Source organism: Balearica regulorum, chromosome 2 (genome assembly GCF_011004875.1).
Source record: "Balearica regulorum gibbericeps isolate bBalReg1 chromosome 2, bBalReg1.pri, whole genome shotgun sequence".
NCBI classification, from domain to species: Eukaryota; Metazoa; Chordata; class Aves; order Gruiformes; family Gruidae; genus Balearica; species Balearica regulorum.
In genome coordinates, this window is record NC_046185.1 from 162,586,354 (window position 1) to 162,606,184 (window position 19,831).

General features: G+C 43.5%; 1 protein-coding gene across 1 annotated transcript in view; it reads right to left on the minus strand.

Annotated features, from left to right (window-relative positions):
* Nucleotides 1-19,831, minus strand: part of OXSR1 (oxidative stress responsive kinase 1) — a 96,093-nt gene that overhangs the window by 32,631 nt on the left and 43,631 nt on the right. Inside the window, exon 5 of the mRNA XM_075746743.1 lies at nucleotides 3,252-3,307. Coding sequence (XP_075602858.1) covers nucleotides 3,252-3,307 — 56 coding nt within the window. The remainder of the gene's footprint in view (nucleotides 1-3,251; nucleotides 3,308-19,831) is intronic.

A 19,831-nucleotide genomic window follows, 5' to 3' on the forward strand; every position in this document is an offset into this window, starting at 1 on the left:
AATAAACTTGAAAGAAGCTTTGTTTTTCTCCCCAAAGGATTTCCAGTTTGAGATTTACATTCCTTACATTTATACTTAGGATTTACATTTCTCCTAAGAAAAGAAACACACATTGTGTCAAGCAGTAGGAAACACAGAGGAACATGAGTTTGTGACGGCCGAATACTGAAAAAGACCTTCTTAACTGTTTACCAGCAGTTTTGCCAGAGGGATGGCAAAAGGGAAAGGAGTTATTATAAAAGAATAGAAGTCATTCTTTCCTGCTATGCCATTTGCATTTTTTATGCACACCAAACCAGCTCCTTCAAGGGAGGTGCCCCATTCATTCTAACCCTCAGGCTTCATTCCATTCATCCCCCCCCCACCCCAGCCCGTCGTGGTTAACTTTCCAGCGAAACTTAAACACACTTGTTTCATGGGAACGCAGTGATGTCATCCAGCTGATAACTGAGGCACTCAACGATCAACAGAATTATTCATAATATGCATTAATATTATTGTCAAAGGCAAGTGCTTTGATCTTGCTGAAACAAAACTCACTACATTGGGATTGGTTTGCTTCCAGCATTTTTCCTCCTCAAAAAATTCAAGAGGAATTTTGCTATTTCATCCTGGGTCAGGAGGAAAGGAAGCTTAAGTGTCAGACATTCTCACAGAAACAAAATCTCACATTATGACCAGGTCAGGCTCTTCTCTAGTATTCAGTCATTCATTTATTTTTGTTTCTTTCAAGGCACCAGCTGCCTTTGCAGAAAGGAAAGTGCTTCCTGCCACTGCGGTGAACTAGCTGACCTTGGTTGAGTTTAGTCGCTCTGCTGTGGCTCATGAAAGGCTGCAGCGTTTGTGAAGAGGGAACTTTGCACATCTCGCAATGCTGCTTTCGCAGGATATGCAGAGAGATGGATTTCATCATTTTACATTGCACATATAAGCCACTACTAGACAGCTCAGGCCAGGGAAACATCTACAAGTCACAGACAAAATAAACCCTCTGAAATTCATAGAATCACAGAATGGTTTGGGCTGGAAGGGACCTCAAAGATCATCTAGTTCCAACCCCCCTGCCATGGGCAGGGACACCCTCCACTAGCCCAGGTTGCCCAAAGCCCCATCCAACCTGGCCTTGAACACTTCCAGGGATGGGGCATCCACAACCTCTCTGGGCAACATACAAGCTAAGCAAAGGATTTTCATGAAATTATTTAGTCAACCTTAGAAATATTTGTGAACTAAAAATTATTCAGCAGACAAAAATACATGAACAGGTACCTATTACCAGTGAGCCTTAAAAAAAAAAAAAAAAAACCAAACAAAAAGCCAAGCCTTGGCACCCTTGTGGGAGAGAAACACAAGCAGCTTTTTGCTAGGCTGGCAGAGACCCATGGAATAACAGTGCATTGCTCTAATGCAATAGCTATTTGCTGCCTCTCCCAGAACATAATCTAAAGCTCCGTACAATTACAAATCCAAAATGTTACATCTTGGCTCCATTACGGAGAAAATAATGTAGAATTTCACCGTATAAAGTTTGCTCCTTTGAGCATTTTAGAAGCCACACCCTACCTTCCATCAGCTGCCACATGGGATGAATTATTTACACCTCATTAGAAATATAACAGCAGGCATTAAAAGCACTGGGACACTTAAAAGGGAAAACAAAGCAACTTCAGGTTTTAAACACAAGTCCTGTATTTTAGCTGTAAAAGGCCTTATTGCCTTCTGCAGAGGGAGAACCACCTATTAAAAACCATGCATTGCAATGTGTTCTGCCTCCTGGTGGAAAATCTACTGCTTTCATCCCAAGATGCAAATTCAGGCATAAATATACTAGAGGAGCCTGGATCTCTCAGCACTACACAATCCAACACTCACTTCTGCCTGACACGAGTGTCATTGCATCACAGCGGCACAGCCCTGTCCTTAACCCCCCCAGCACACTGGCTTGACCCACTGCTGTGCCTCCACCAGCAGCACAGTGCACTAAAAAAAAAAGAGACCTTATCATAAACAGATACGGCTCTTTCCAATTAAATATGAACTGAAAAAGTTAAAACATGTACAACAATGCTTGCTAAAATGGCAGGACCTGATGCGAGCTCTGCCCTCCAGCTAGAGGTAGGCAAGGACTGGAAAGGCACCACAAGACTCACGGGAGAGCAGAGTCCTGGGGGACAGGACAGTGGAGAGGAATCTGCATGTTGATTACAGAATCTTCTGTACTCGGGGTAGGTAAACAGCACACTGGGAAGGAGTAGAAAAACAAGTCTCACAGGTTCTAAATGTCCTATCCAAAAATCTTGTCTTACTTAATACTACTACTACTACTAACAATTCTTGATTTCTGGAAGAAGAGCTCCTACAGACTTCATATATATGAAATATGAGACCAGAACAGTCCTACTGGCAAAAAAAAACCACACCAAAAAACCACCCAAAAAACCCCAGACCACCCATTTCTACAAACACACGATCGATCTACACCAAAGACTTTTTCCAACATACCTGCATTGATGCAGCTCGTGACAGCAGTGACTACAACAAACATTTCCTCCAAGCACATCTGTATTAGCTAAAGTAACTGTCTTAACAGTCTTCCCCACCCTGTCCCTCAGCTTGCACAACTGCTTCCAAGACTTTTAGTTCACCCCAGTTTGGGGTGGGTTAGGGGAGCCAGTCAGACCCTCTGCTATTTGGTTCCACCGAAGCGGACTAGGGAGCATCCACATGAGCAGTTTGACTGGCAGATCTTTGGGTAAGACAAAGTTGCAAGTGACTTTTGCCATCAGACATACCAATTTCCTTCTGATTAATCTATCCACTGTTCACCACAGTCCTTTTGAAAATCACCTTACACATCGATGAATCGGTGAGGTCTGTGCAGTCCACTTCCACGTCTATGAACATGCTGTTTTAAAAATCCAACCAGTTTATGCCAAGAATTTTATCTGTTGATTCTGAGGACTTAGAGTCAAAGGATTTATTCAAGCTGATTGCCATTATTCCGAAGAATGGTATTTTAAGATAAGAAGATGTAACAAACTCTAGGTTGTTTTGGTTTGTTTTGGGGTTTTTTTGGTTGGTTTGTGGTTTGTTTATCACTGGGTTTTTTGGTGTGTTGTCTTTGTTTTGTTTAAGAACTGTGGGGCTTCTTGAAGCTAACAGTTTTATACAGGTTTCTTGACCATCATTAAACCATCTCTTTGGATACACAGTTACACCTAAAGTTTATTGAAAGCTACCAGGGCAGTTACCTGCAATTTGCACTGAGCCATCTTCTCCAAGAAGAATATTTCCTGCTTTCACATCCCTGCAGAAAGATAAAGCAACAATAAGTAGAAGTCATTAAATCTTTCCTTCAACCAACAAAAATACATGAAAAATGTTATTATTACTTATACTTTGTTTCTTACATTAGCACCTCCTGCTTCCAATCACGCAGAAACAGTAGAGACTTAACACCAATTGACAGGACAAGGGGGAATGGGTTTAAGCTGAAGGAGGGTCGATTTAGATTAGATGTTAGAAAGAAATTCTTTCCTGTGAGGGTGGTGAGGCACTGGAAGAGGTTGCCCAGAGAAGCTGTGGATGGAGGTTGCCCAGAGAAGCCCCATCCCTGGAAGTGTTCAAGGCCAGGCTGGATGGGGCTTTGGGCAACCTGGGCTAGTGGAGGGTGTCCCTGCCCATGGCAGGGGGGTTGGGACTAGATGGGCTTTGAGGTCCCTTCCGACCCAAACCGTTCTGTGATTCTATGAACTGTAACTTTGGTAGACAGACACTAAGTGGTATTTGTATGATTTATAGCTAGTAGCTTTTTAAGCACTATGCACAGGAAAAAAAAAATTGAAAAACTTTATCAGAAGGAACCCTCAAAAATACAAGGAAAGCTGTTTGTCCCAGGTTCTTAAGTTAGCTAAAAATGTGAAAACGAAACCTAGCACTGGTCTGATGCTCATGTACCCTTTAAGCGGGAGAAGTTTTCAAGAAACAGTGAGTTGATCTAGTCTCACTACCGCCAAATGCATCCTACTCTTCCCCAGCCCCAAGTCTCGTTGCTCTCCAGCCCTGGAGAAGTTCACACACTTCCTCAGGAAGTCCGTTCAGCCCCATATGCTGCTGAAAATCCAGACAGAAGAAAAGAGTCGTTTGCTCGTGACTTAATGAATTGAACCACGTTACCAAGGATCAGGCGAGCAGAGCTGGTACAACAGAGGCAGTGAGAATGTGAAAGTGGGGCCACACAACTGTCCTGGGAAGTCTCAATGTTAGTGAAAAAGTCTGCCTTTTTTTTTTTTTGCTCTGACCAAAGTCAACAAACACACAAGAACATCCAGTACGTGTTATGAAAGTTACTGCATTATCTCCTTTCTACCCCCAAAAAAGCTCTGGTGTGTTACGTTAACAGCAGCATTTCTCCATCCTCAAGGGGAATGCTACTTTCACTCCAAATATGCTTTGAAGTTTTACAACTTCTTTTCCAACCTGCTGCTCCCCACGCAAAGCCAAGAGAAGCACCTTTATAGTTGACATCTGTGTTCATCAGCATGGCTGATAAACTTGCACTGGCTAGGAAACCATGCAGACCCTGAGCACAGGCAGGTGCTGTCTCAGGAAAGGCTTCAAGCAAAGCAACTGCCTGGGGAATGGATGGCAGCGAATAGATAGCAATTCACAACACACCTCACCTTAATGGCAACCACCTGCATGAAAGAGAAAAGAAAAAAAGAGGGGGGGGAACCAAAAAACACCAGAACAAGCAGATTCTCCCTCTACTGCCTTCTGCGAATATTCCAAATCCTTTCACACACACACAAAAAAAGCCAAAAGCTATTTTTTTCTGTCCTCCCTTGTGCATCATGAGAACAGAACTGGCATGATGGCCTGGCCAAAGAGCCCTGGTCGGGCCCTGGAAATCTCCTCCTTCCTGGCTTAGCTCTTCTGAAGAAGAGCCTGGGCTGCTGCCAGTTCCAGGCCAGGATAATTTTAAACACATCCTCTCCAGCATTAGCATTTGTTAGATTCTTCCCAATACCCAGTCTAGGCCATTGGCATGGCAAGGCTTTCCCCCAGCATACAGCCGAACAAAAGTGAACACAGACTGTCCATAAGATACTCCCACTAAAGATTACTTTTACAGCAAACTGTGGCTGACAGCAGCCTTTAGCCTTCAAACAAGTATTTGAAGTCCTGCCAAATGTACACATCTCTTGCTAGCAGTGACCATCTTGGAGCCTAACCCCTGTCTGAAGCAGAAGTGTAAGAGCAAGTACAGGAAAATCCTAATTTGCTTTAATGATCCAGAACACTTGGATAGATCTATCTGGAAACACTGAAGTTGTATGGTGAGATAGCCTTGAAGCTGACTTAGTAGCAGAATGGGATTCAAAGCAGTAAGAAGCTGTGACAGTGATGCTGGAGTAAGTAGACAAAATGTTAAACATTCGTTGCCAGCCAGGTCCAGTCTTGCTCATTTTCCATTGGCCAAATACGTGAACATGTGTTATGAGGCGAGTCAGCTTTGCTTCCAAGAATCATTATTCTGTTTTCTTCCTGCAATTAGCAGCTGCAGCCATTGCAGACAAGAAAGCCTCAGCACTGCAGTGGATGGAGACTCATAAGTAGACGGAGGGACCTGAAGGGATTAAATACAACATTAAGTGCCTAGCTACACTACTCCCCTTTAGCATCCATTGGCCAAATCCAATATAATCGGAGTTGTAGAGAGTTAATCGCCATGAGAGATACAACCCTGACTAACCCCTGCAATCCCACGCAGAAAGAGTTCACAGTCCATAACAGCGTGGGAGTGGAAAAACATCTGCCAATATTTAGGTAGAAGATGCCTTTGGGATCCAACCCCAGGAGCACATGGAGCCATGAGATCACAGTGCCCAGGTCCGCTGCTTCCTAGGTAAGGAGCTGGCTCACATGGTGCAAAATGTGCCTGGCACAGGCATGGCCATCGCCAGGAATCCCCTCCTCGCACCAGCACTAATTCAGAGGGAACAGAGGGTGTTCAGGAAACTCTCCAGTCCTACAGGAAACATTTATCCAGTCAGCTCTCCTGCAACAGTCAGGATGCATGAAGCCCTTTCAAAGCTGCCTGCCAGTTCCAGGTCACGGGGAAAGGAATAGTGTGCCCGGAGGTTGCCTGCTGAAGTTATCGTTCCTCTTACTGAAGATGGACGCAAGTAACAGTCATTTCCTCTTCCATCTGTACTCCAGGGATGCTGGAGTGTTTCCCCAGCAAGCTGGGCTGTGTGGTATTGTACAGCCTTTCCAAACTTCCCCTGTTGGCACGACAGCACGTGCAGCTTACCAAGCTGAAGCAGACCACACTCAGCAATGAAGGAAGTGCCAGGGAAGATGTTAAGCAGAACTAAGGATGAAGTCTCAACCATCGTGCACTTCAGAGTCCAAAACACCTCAGGCAGGTTTCACTGACGCAGCAACAGCGGCCAGAAAGCAGCACGCATTCAATACCACCAGACCACCCTACCATAACAGAGCAAGCTGGACAGGCTTGGAGTGCAAAAAGTAGCAAAACAAGCACTCAGATTGAATCCCATAGGAAAAAAGAGCCAAGGGACTCCAGTCCCTTAACCCCCTCCGATGCAGAGACTTGTTTTGACTTCAGCTTGGATTAATTAAAATTTACATATTTGCTCGTTGGAAACAAAAGTCAGTAAATATGGTGCTTCAAGCTGCTTCAAGAAATTAAAACAAGTCGTTGCTACAATAAGAAATCCAGGAGGCCAACAACAGCCACTGCCAAATACCCAAGTCAAGCTGCAAAATTAAATCACCACTTGATGTGGCATTTCCTCCTGGTGACCAACCCTCTGAAAAGGCCATTACTCACCCCAGCCTGATATACTCCACCCCGGAGCAGCAAAATGGATGGGCAGCAAGCTGTTTAGGGACACTGACTCCTTTTCACAGTTACTGTACCATAAAAGCAAGTTCCAGCTTTCCCATTCTTCACCCCAGCGTATTGGCATCACATCACCCACTGCGACAGCACCGGGTGAAGATGGAGCAGCAATAACACTGGGTGAACACAGATCCCTTTCTTTAGCATGTGTCACCAGCACTATCTTCAAATTAGGTCCTCCTTTTAAACCATCTTTAAGATTAGTTAATTGCATTTCAAGCAATGGGGCAGGGGAGAGAGGAACGGTGCTTTCCTGTTTATTCTCGTCAAGAGAGGCTTATACACTTGCAAGTCGAACGGTGAGAAGTTTGTTACTCCAGGATATAGTTATTGCCAAGTATGACAATTTGAAGGTACTTCCTATTAATGTGGTAACGACCATATCCTGGGCTGATACACTTGGAATAAATGGTCTGCCTCTGGCATAATTACTATACTGAAAACAGGAAGCAGCTTTAGGTTGTAGAGTAAACAGTAATTATATTGCATTTTAAATGAAGTTACATAAGGCTGGAGTAAATTTCTTGCCAGTAGCTTAAAAAAATTATACCATAGATCTGGACATTCCTGCTCCACAGTTATCATCTTCCTCTCTTCCAAAGCCTCCATGAGCCCTTCCGCAAAGTAACGATTATGTTTTTATTTACCTTGTACTTCACAATCAGAGTGGGAAGAGGGGTTTGGACTTGCTCCAGTGCAAAGCTGGATTCTCCACAGCAGCCTTGAAAGGTTTCACAGCAGGGCAGAAATCCCTCCTCATCTGCATTCCAAACTGGTTTAGCTTCCCAGTTCAACGAAACCTTAATGTACCAGTTACATCACATTAATGCCTCCAGGTTAGGGCTGGGCCATAGGCATTAGATGCTATATAACCAAAACTGATCCAACAAACTTATAATCAAGCATCCAACTACAGTAGACTTGGGAGCACAGCAAGGCAATGAGATCATGCTCCCCGGTTTCAAGTGCAGTGTTCCCACACATCCCCCAATTCATTTTTCAATGGATTGAGGGGGAACTACAGGCTTGTTCCCACTGTAAAAAGCCTACACAAGTCCTAAACAATCAGATCTGCCCTTACCCACAGCCCTCAATCCTTGGCACCACCACATAGTGGTTATAGTTGCAGTGACAACACTAAGGGAAAAAAAGCAAGATGTGCTGGTCTGTAATGGAGAGCAGCGTTATCAATAACCACCTGCAACTCTGCAATCCTGGCATATGCAATAAAACTTCATATTGTAAACTTAACTGGTGTTTGCAAGAAAAGCAATGAAGCAGGTTAAGTTATTGCTTTTTAAACAAGCCTCTTAATATTGTTTGGAAATCAAAAAGGACTCACTTGGCTTGCATTCAAAAGTCTACATTGGGAGCAATAGCTAGGACAATTTAAGGCCACTGCAACCATGATACAAGTGACCAGAGCAAAGAGTGACATCCCAGGACTTCTGTAGCCTAGCACCAAGAAGGAAACTGTCACATGAAAGGGGAAATGGAGATAAGCCCTGTTTATTATGCCTTTGCTTCCAACCTGCTTGTATGTGCCTTTAGGATGCAATGCTGGCTGTCAGCACAGCCATGAGTCATCTGCCCATTAGATGCAATTTACTTCAACTGTAACAATAAATTTTCATGGACTGAACTCTATAGCGCATAATTTGGCATGAGGAAGGAGTGGCTAGGTCTGCCAAGTTTCATTTAAAAAAAAAAAAAGGTGTAAGATACAAGAATTAGTATTTTCTGTTACTGGTAATGAATAACTCAAAATATTTTTACTGAATGCAACCAATTGCTGGAGTTGACATTGTGCAAAATACTTCCAGGACAGCATCTCTACTTACAGTTAAATATGAAGCAATTTGTGACATAATACACCAAATGAGCACTATTCTCCCTCTATTACCGAGCATTACTCTCCCTTCAACGATATGCTGTTACCTATGTCACCTCTTCCCTTTGACTTATAAGCCAAGACATAAAAAGCTGGCTATATGCAAGAGCTTTACAGTTCAAGAGCGTTGCATAATGGTAACCAGGCTTGGAGCGTGCAAGGAGTAGTATTTTTATGTCCTCAAATGCCAATACATTCAGTACAACATAGGAGAAGGCATTCAAGACAACTCTATTAGGAATGCCGTAAATCAGCATTTCCTGCTCAAAAAAGCCCCATGTAGTGGTATTTTCATGCCACATGGTTGAGCCTTAAGTCCCAGACTCTTGGGCGAGGTGCAAATACTGCCTGTAACAGTGCTGTACTTAACTCTGCGGAGCTGGACTCAGGAACATCTCCCAAAGCCTGAAGGTCTTCCAACAGCAGAGAGCTGGCAAAGCAGCTTCCATACTCCTCTCTCCACCTCCCTGCTGAGGCAGGCATAAGCAGGGGAAGAGAGGGCCAAGTCCACAGCTTGCTTCATCCCTGCTCATCCACAGCCCTCTCAGCAGGCCCTTGCATCCACTGGCAGCCAAGACCAGGAGCAGCAGCCAGGCTACTATAAATTACAGCAGGGGACCAGCCCAGCGATGCGCTTTATTGCTTGGGATCAGGGAAACACAGCGACTCCTTCTATCCTCTTCTCTAAGCCACTTTGCCGGCTGCTGGGCCGTGGTAAAAGATCAGGGAGCTAAATGCCAGCAGCACAAGGCAACTCATGATTTACTCTGAGTCTAACAAACAGTAGAGGCATTTTTAAAGCCTCAATTTCATAGGGCCTAGGTCAGTAGGAATATTTAAGGGCTTTTTAACTCTCATTGTAACGTCTGGAGAAAGTTAGATGAATAATCCAGCATTATCAGGAATTTAAAAAAAAAAAGTTCTTTTTAGTATTTTTAGCAGCATGAAGCAAGGCTTTGAAAGGCAGGAGTTACTGACAGACTGTGGCTTTGCAAACACAGGAGTGTGTAGAAAAAGCCTACTGGAAAAGACTGTCAGCCTCCAACAAAATGAGCTATATGAGTACATCGGGTACTTGTTTTCTCCATGCTCTACCCTTGACATGCAGGCAGGTCACACTCAGCATAGTGAAGAGACCTCTTGGGAGAGATAACTGCGACCAGTCTCCTGGCGTAGGCAAACAGAAACCCCAGTAAGGGCTACATGAGAAATGAATTGTCCATTGTACTTTATTTTAGCTAAAACATAAAACACCTTTCAGAGAATGTACTTACTAGGTACAATTCCTCCTGATTTTTTGCCTTCCAATGCTGCAGAAGTGGACTGCTGCTTTAAATAGAGAGTTTGGGGTCCAAGAAACCATGACTCAAATTCGATTCATTTTAGGTTAAGTCGCTATGTCAGCTCAGACAAGGGAGGACTCACCAAAGAAAGCTGCAGGAGATCTTCCCGAAATTCACTCTGTCATCTTAGTTATCAGAATAGTTCCAGGGGCTGGTAAGATGCTGAGGCAGGAAAGAAAGAGTTGCAGACCTCAGGCTAACTCGGTGCAAGTACCTGACACTGAAGCAAGACAGCAAGTGGTGTGTCACATCACTTACCACGTTCCTCTCTGTCACGCCATCACTGTTACTGCAGCGCCTGCAACTTTCCTTTATCTCAGCAAATTGTGTCTAGCTTATGCTTTTTGTTCCTGTGCCAACTTCATCTTTGATGGTTCTGCGCCCTCATTAATTCCTCTTCTTCCCACGTGTTTACAAGCCTTTCCCTGGTTAAAGGGAAGTGTGGTTCAATGACAGATACCATCTGCTTTGGACTTTACCTCCCATTCATTACCATGCCTCCAGCCCAGCATCAGTGCTCAAGTAAACTCAACTGCACATTGGGGGCGGGGGGGGGGAGTTGCTCCAGCTAAAACCAAAACCTTAAAAAAAAAAAAAATTTTTTTCAGACAGATTAGCTCCTTCAGCCTGATAATAAAGTGCTACAAACACTAGATCTAGCCTTATCTCCCAACACTGAGACAATCTAATCATACCAGCCCTCACAGTCCTACTTCCTCCTACAAAAGAAGCTGTTCCTTCACATGTTCACCCCAATGCACATCACTGTTGTAATATCAGCTTATGGCAAGGAGCACTTGCCAGGGAGCTAGGGCTCCTGACAAGCTTCAGCCCTTTGGCAGTCAATGCAAGAGAAGCTACATCTCTAACCTCATACACACTTTTTAAAGTTTCCCCCATTCAGTCAGAACTTCAATTTTTCTCTTATATCACCCATAAGGAAAGGACCCTGCCCAGGAGGCTTTAAAATCACGTTTTTATACCACTGAACAGCAGCTAAAAATGTAGCAGGATTTCTTCCACAAATTCATCTATTCAGCCCTTCCATTTCCTGATCCTACTTCCCAAGGACTGCAGTGGGGACAAGGCACAAAGCTCCTTTAACAGCTGCTGCATGAAAAGCAACACACAGAGCAAGCTGTGGAGTCACAAGGTCTGCCTCCCACCCCTGGAGGCCCAGATATTTTTGGGAGGCCCTGCCTTAGTCCTTGGTAGCAGAGGAAAATAGTCAAGTTATAACATAGCCTTATATCAATGTTTTGTGTCAAATTATTTAACGTGCAAGGAAGTGAGCATACTTCATGTGGCAATACTAGTGATGTACACCACCATGCTGCAGTATCACCTGCATGCTAAAACATGTTCCTAGCGTGCTCAGAAATAGGAATTTCCCCAAAACTACCACATGCAGATCACCCCACTTTGAGTACAAGATGGATCAGGTAGCAGAAGAAACAGAAAAGCTAGCGATTAAGACATCTCCCCTGCCTTGACGGAGAGATGAAAGTTCATTCTAGTAAACACATAATCAGCTTGGATCAAATACGGCCCAAAAATTTTGAAATAGGGCAGCTCAAAAAGGTCTTAATTTCCAAAAGGCAACAAGCACCCCTGTTCTGGAGAAGCAGTATGTATATTTATACACACAAAGGTCCCTACGCAGCCAAGAGCCGTCCAAATCTACAAAGCTACCCACAGCTCTGGCTCAGCAATGCTTGCAGCATGACAGAGAAGGAGAAATTCAAGACCTCACTAGAGACTTGCCAGCTCAACTTTCCTCACCAAAATCTAGATGACAGTTTTAAGCATGGCCAGCATAGGAAGAGGAAAGATCATCTCCTTATTTCATCCAGCTATTCCTATAAAATGGAGAAAGCAGTTATAAAATTGGGTACCTGTACAATGGAAACAGTCCTCTTGGCACTCCCAGTCTAACTTGGTGATGCTTTCCAGGCTGCCATGAAACGATAGATTTCTCTGGGGCAGTTCTCTATTTGTTGTCCTAAATGTGTGTAGGTTTTCTCTCTCTTTCATTTCTGAAAGTATTAAGCTTTACTTTTTAATGTTAGAGTTTTATAAGAATTCTGCAAGACAGGATATAATTCGATTTAGGAAACATGCAGAAATAATTTCCGAAGCAGCCTTGCAAAATTTTCAAGTGTGCTTAATACGTTACCACATATTTAGCAAGTGACCTTTTTCCTCATGCTTTAGCATAAGACATGAATGAAAAGACTGCAGTGGTCTGAATAAATTCTTAAGACATCTCCCCGTAGGTAGCTTTTAGGATCTATGAAGGCCAGAAAGTCTGCTGCATTACAACAGGGGACAATATTCAAAACCATCTTTTTGAAGTGGGTTATTCACTTGATGCATCACAGTAGAAAGGACTAACAGGATGAACACCAGTGATTTAAACAGTCTATTGCTAGAAAGATGCTGCAAGAGCATGTAACTGGTGGTCTAGTCCCAGTAATCTACACTAGATAAAAGCAGTGACATGAGAGGGATGTCTCGAAAGGAGTGACTGTACGCACACGTGAATGGCACTTGGTTTCTTTCAAGTTGAAAGCTAAGAGAATCTGTTACATTTTCACCTGATACAATTAATGCTGCAGACAGGGAATGACGATTATTCCCTCTTGAAACACATCAAATCCTAATACTCCTGACAACTCAAGAATTGCTAGAAACCGTATCAGTTGAGCAAGCAACTCAGTCATGGATCACTGACCAGAACCTGTCATTGCTGTTGAAGCTTTTGGAGATCACTCTGACCTCTACCTCTTGCTCTTCACAATATTTTTTCCTGCTTCTCATCTTCATGAAATAAAAGAGGGAGAAAAAACACACAAAAAAAATCACCTCCCTTTTAATGTGGCATATAGTATTTATACCAAAAAGTTGGGTTTCCCCTTGGACTAAATCGAAGTTACTTTGAGTAACTGCAGGACATCCAGTCACAAAGTCCAGAAGCAGCACCTGGGTCCAAGGAGAGTGACATTGGGACAGACACCTGAATGTAACAGTCATACAGCAAGCTCTTGGCTTCAGGCATCCCTCTGCGAGCCGCGACAAGGACCCCTGGAACGCACGGAGCCCCTGAGGGTTGGGGCACTGGCATTAGTGTGGAGCCACTGCGGAGCCCCCCCCCCCCCCCAACACTCCTATGCTTCAGCAGCAGCGATAATTACCATCGAAGTTTTAATCACCAGGTTTTTAGGCTTCAGAGCAGACACTGTCTTTATCCACTTTGAGGAAAACTGTCTCCACAGGAGCTATTGTTTCTGGCTGTCTGCAGATTTGGGATTTACATCTGGTTCATATTTTCTTTTTGCAACCACAGAGAAACTTTTTTTTTAAAAAAAAAAAACAATGAATTCCTGGATGATGCAGTGGAAGAAACAGCCACCAGGAGAACATGCTGGTTCGCCAAACCACCACAATACGCCCCAGCCTGACTGCTGTGTACAGAGTGGAGATTTAGTGGTCCTTGTCCCCTTGACACTGCTCAGTAAGGTGGTTATTTGGGGCAATAAATCACCCAGTATAATCTAGAGCAGCATCTTTTCTTCCTTTCCACTGAGATACCCAAGAGTTAATATCTCCATTGTTCTGGCTACTGAACTGTTTACAAATTAAAGCTTTAAAATTTATATTAACAACTACCTCTATAGGTTATTTCTGCCCATCCCTTACTATAAGGAAGAAGAGACCAAAGTACACTTCTCTGAATACAAAATTCCACTGCCCACAGCTGAGCAATAGCTAGCTTTCAAATTACTAGTGTCCTGACTTAAAATCCAAATGGCAATTAGAGGTAAAAGGCTCCACATCCTGTTATCCATTCCTGAATCCTCCCCCACCCAACTTCAGCTCCAAAACGCACTCCCCAAAATGAGGTTATAGAACCATGGAGAGGAGGGCTGTGAAGTTCTACAGTATTGCTACAGAAACAAAAAAGTACAGTACTGCAGTCATCAAAATAATCAGAAGCATACTGGAATCCAGTTTAACTGCAATACCTGCCAGCATGGCTATCAATGCATTAATCAGCTACATGAAAATTAAGCTTGAATTCTGTAGGACAACTGAGTTCTGCAAAAAAATATCGCTCAGCTCCTTCATCTTAAATCCGAAACTCTACTGGAGGAGCACTCCTGCAAACCCCCCCCCCACAAGTGTTGGTGATGTGTACGTGCTCATATACAGACATCCTTTTTTTCAGAAATTATTTTCTCTTAATGTAGGGAGAAGAGGCAGACAATTAAACTTTGATCCTGTGTCAAAACCATCCTAAGGTCCAAAAAAATAAGCTAAGATATTTGGCATAGAAACACAGCAAGAATATTGTTTCTAGGGTCTCTTCAAAGCAACATTCACACAGGCTGTCAGAGCACCCTGCTGCCCCACACTCAGAAAACTGATTTTGAAAAAACATCAAAAAAAACCCCAAACAAAAAAAAAAAAACCAAAAAACCCACAAACAAAAAAACCCCAAAAAACATTTTGTATGGGGGCACAAGCTGATCTAACTCAGCATATCAAATGTGCTGTTGTACCTTTTAGCCCCTGAGTAGAGCAGCAAACAAATTAATAGCTGGATCACTGCCATGCCACTATTTCAAGTGCATGCAACCTTAAACCACTTCCCAAGCTTTTTTTGTTTTTACCAAAAAGCATGCGAGTATCACATTTATTATGCTACAACAGGACAATCTGGTTATATTTGAGCAGCATATCATTTCACCTGGGCTAACTGAAATATTCAGTTACACAACAGCTAATCATGAACAGAAGATAAGCTCAGAGATAAAAATAGGGAGAAAGACAGAGAGACCTTGTAACAGTTAATCAGCATGATTCATTTGTCAGACTGCCATAAAGAGCACCACCTGAAAAAGCCTTGAACTTCCCTCCAACAAGTCTTTTTAAGCAATAAAACCTCTCAGATTGGTTTTGCTTTAGTTTTATTTCCAAGCCACTGATCAAACTCCTGCTAATCCCCAAATACACAGAGGAATCAGAGTCCAAATGGGGAAGAGGTGCAACATACCCCATGTGTCACCCAGACAAGATTAGCCTGGGAGTGACCCCTCGCAGCACATCAGTCTTGCTCAACTTCCATTAAAAAAAAAGTGTCAAAGCAGATTCCTGCAGGACACCTTCATCCAAAAGTTTCTGAGTCTGGCCCGCTGGCTGATGTCCAGGTATTTGACTTGTTTAACATGAGTCCAATCACTAGGATTTCAAATTGTCATTGGGATCACCGTGCTACACAGAAAACCACAATGGGGATGGCGGCAGCCGGCACGGGAGAGACAGCTAGGGACAGGCACATGGCAATGAAGGCAGAGAGCTGCCAACAAGATACAGGAGGCAGTGGTGATTTTGGAGGACAGGAATCATTCGTAATCATTACCTTGGTATAGACTGTTTCGTGAAAATAAAACTGATTCTGCCTTCTTTGTCTTTTCCATAAAGCCTCAGACGCTGTTCCCAACAGCCCTTGTAAAACGAATGCAAAGAAATATCACTTTGGACAATGTGGGAGACTTCAGCGTTTGCTGCTGAACAATGGCATCTATTCAAGTCTCAGTCTTGCTCTGTCTGGTAATTAGGAAAATAAACAAAAAAAATTATAATTTAAGCCTTCACTAGATATTTGGCTTTCTAATCTCCTCTAGAGAATACTGTCAAGCCACTCTCCCGTCCAAAGCAGGGGATTTACACTTCCATGGGAAGCCAGCTCCCCAAACCTTAATTGGAAGCAGCATTAAGTTCAAGGCAGGCTTACACAGAGTAAGATTCAGCAGCAGCAGAATTTCATTAAGCCAGTCTTCCACACGTTAACTTAATTTACCCATTTAAGATGATGCGGAATTTAAAAGTATCAAGCTCCACTGTCAGACATACATTCTCTGATCTCACTGGTAACTTACAGCAGTAACAAGCTGTCCCTGCTTCAGATCAACAGCGCCCACAAAATTACATTTGGATCCAGATACGCATCCTTAGGGCTTTGCCACCAGTCTGGTTGCCCAACTTCAGATGTGCTAATTACATTAATTTCACCCATGCTGTGTCTCTAACTTTATCAAGTCATTTTCTCCTTGGTGTAATACAAATGGAGTTGGGATATTTAGTGTAAACAGCTGAACACTTTGCTCTGCTGGATGACTACTTGATTTGGGTTAGTTGTTCCAGGTCTAACCAAAGCCCTTCAATTTTGACGCTTCACAGCTGACCTTGTTTGGCCTTGGTTTCACCCCAACCACAGCTGCCCCACACTGCAGAGACTATATTCAGTGGTTCAGCCATCACCTGATGCTGTTTTCTTTAGAGCCAGATACTTTAAGCTGACCCAGGGGACCAAAGTTTAGGTATTTTAAACACTTCCTCTCAGAGCATCTCTGGCACAACTGCAAGATTTCCACCTGCCTTTCCCATTAGGCATGGCCAATATTATGACTCCTGGCATTAAGCAAAATGGGAAAACCATACAGATATTCCTATGTATGAGGAAAGGTCCCATCTGCATGACAACTTTAAACTGTGTTTTTCATCAGCAGTGTACACACATCTGGATAAAATGTAAGACCGTACAATTAACTCCATTAAGGAAATGCTTCATCTCTCAAAGGCATGTAAGTTTGCTTTTTGCCAACAGTTAAAACCCATCCTCTGAATTACAGGTAGGAAACTACACAAACTTTCCTTCTGTATCATGACTATTACCACTTCTCCAAATTTCCTAAACTGCCGTGCCCCAACACAATGAGGTAATCAAAAGCTTTTTTTCTGATAAAACATTGCATAATTGTTGGAGCAGCCCCAAAACACAGGTATGCAACACATGCTAAGTAGCTGATGCACAACCACAACCTTAAGCTGCAGCAATGACACAGCTTTTGTGTCCTAAATAAGGGCAAAATGCTTCAAATGAGCAGGACAAGAATGCTGCAGCAGATTTGGTTCAGTCTGCTTCCGAATGATTCAATATGAATCACATCTTCAGACCAAGCAGTTTGAACTTTCTGTGAACATCACATTTTTGCTGAGTGCAGTAAAAAAAAACCCAACATATGAATATATCCTCTATAACCTTAACCACAATTACTAGTTTTGCTGTTTCACTACAGCAAGTCAAATGGAGAACCACTTCTCTTTCAATACAGAAATATCATTATGTGACATCTTCAGAAAAACTGAAATTTAAAAGGCTACTGCTGCTTTAACATCTATATTTTGATTTCATTAGATTAGAAGACCACAATCACAGATTGGTAGGGGTTGGAAGGGACCTCTGGAGACCATCTAGTCCAACCCCCCTGCTAAAGCAGGATCACCTACAGCAGGTTGCACAGGATTGCGGCCAGGTGGGGTTTGAATCTCCCCAGAGAAGGAGACTCCACAGCCTCTCTGGGCAGCCTGTCCCAGTGCTCGGTCACCCTCACAGTGAAGAAGTTTCTCATAATGAGATGGAACTTCTCCTGTGTTCCAGTTTGCGCCTAGTGCCCCTTGTCCTGTCACTGGGCACCACTGAAAGGAGTCTGGCCCCTTCCTCTAGGCACCCACCCTTTAGATATCTATAAGCATTAATAAGATCCCCTCTCAGTCTTCTCTTCTCCAGGCTAAACAGCCCCAGCTCTCTCAGCCTTTCCTCATACGAGAGATGCTCCAGTCCCCTCATCATCCTCGTAGCCCTCCACTGGACTCTCTCCAGTAGTTCCCTGTCTTGAACCTGGGAGCCCAGAGCTGGACACAACATTCCAGATGTGGCCTCACCAGGGCAGAGCAGAGGGGGAGGAGAACCTCCCTCGACTCGCTGGCCACCCTCTTCTTAATGCACCCTAGGACACCATTGGCCTTCTTGGCCACGAGGGCACACTGCTGGTCATGGAGAGCTTGCTGTCCACCAGGACTCCCAGGTCCTTCTCCACAGTGCTGCTTCCCAGCAGGTCAACTCCTAACCTGTACTGGTACCTGGGGTTATTCCTCCCTAGGTGCAGGATCCTACACTTGCCCTTGTAGAATTTCATTTGGTTCCTCTCTGCCCAATTCTCTAGTCTGTCCAGGTCCCACTGAATAGCAGTGCAGCCTTCCAGTGTGTCGGCCACTCCCGCCAGCTTACTATCATCGCCGAATTTGCTGAGGGTACACTCTGTTCCCTTGTCCAGATCACTGATGATTATGTTGAATAAGACTAGACCCAGTACTGACCCCTGGGGCACACCACTAGATACAGGCCTCCAACTAGACTCTGCCCTGCTTATCACAACCCTCTGGGCTCTGCCATTCAGCCAGTTCTCAACTCACCTTGCTCACTGTCCACTCATCTAACCCACACTTCCTAAGCTTGCCTATGAGGATGTTATGGGATAAAGTGTCAAAAGCCTTGCTGAAGTCAAAGTAGACAAGGTACCCACTGCTCTCCCCTCATCCACCCAGCCAGTCATGCCATCATAAAAGGCTATCAGATCCGTCAGGCATGATTGCCCCTTGGTGAACCCACACTGACCACTCCTGATAACCTACTGATGAACTAAATCAGTCAAGCAAATCAACTGCAAGTCACAGATGAGCATGGTTTTGTAAATTACTTATGGCAAGGGTGAAAAATTACCATGTACTCAGTAAGTTGGCCTGTAACTTTAACTTCCCAAAGCTACCTGAAGTCTTAACTCTAAAAACAGTTAAGCAACCAGCTGTGAAATCAAAACTGTCTTCAATGAAGACAACCATTCTTGTTAAATCAGAATTTTAATAGAGACTGGAAACCGAAATTTGAGACTTCTTTCAGGGAAAAGAATTCCCCCAGAATTGTTTCCAACCATTTCTTTCTTTTTAACCCAAAACAACCTACAAAAGCCAGTCAGCTTGACCAAAACTATGAAGTAAATACTTCTTGGATTTTCTAATTAAAATAACATTTTGGCAAAAGGAGTTACCTCTTCTTACGCACCTATCATAAGAGCACAGAAACTTACTGCAGCACAGCAGCAGCAATGCTTATAATGGCATTGTACCAGAATACAACCAAGCTCACAAAACTCCCAAGAAAGAAGAGGCTGTTGTTCCCAGCAGCAGTCTGCGGCTGGGATGATGTATATTACCCACAAGCAGTATATTGTATTTTCAGCACATATTTAGGATTGCAAATCTCATTCTTTTTAATGGCAGAACATACTGACTTAGCATCCTCTCTTCCTGAGCTACACCACACCTTGACACCAGGGGAGAGGAAAACATGATTTAAAAATACCTCCCAAACAACACAGCAGCACAGAAACCCACACGTTTCAGTGATACATCAAGTCACAGGCCATTAGTTAACTGGGTTTTGCCTACAGAAGAAGTTTTTCCACTAATTTTGTTTCCATCTTTTTTTTTTTAATGAAATTACCCAAATTCAAATTTCATGATGTTGATCTTACAGCTGGCCTTAAAAAAAAAAAAAACACACACCCAGGGCTTGAAGGGCTCCTTATTAAATTGCTCAACATTTCTTATGCAGTGCTCTTGGTGATTTGTAGCTCTGCAAGAAACAAAACCAGCTGAATTTTTCCAGCTCCTATAACTGCAGTTTGCAGCTAGATGCTGACATTTGAAAAGAGGTTCTCTGTATCAGAGCTTTCAATACTCTAAAGTTTACCCAAACGTGGC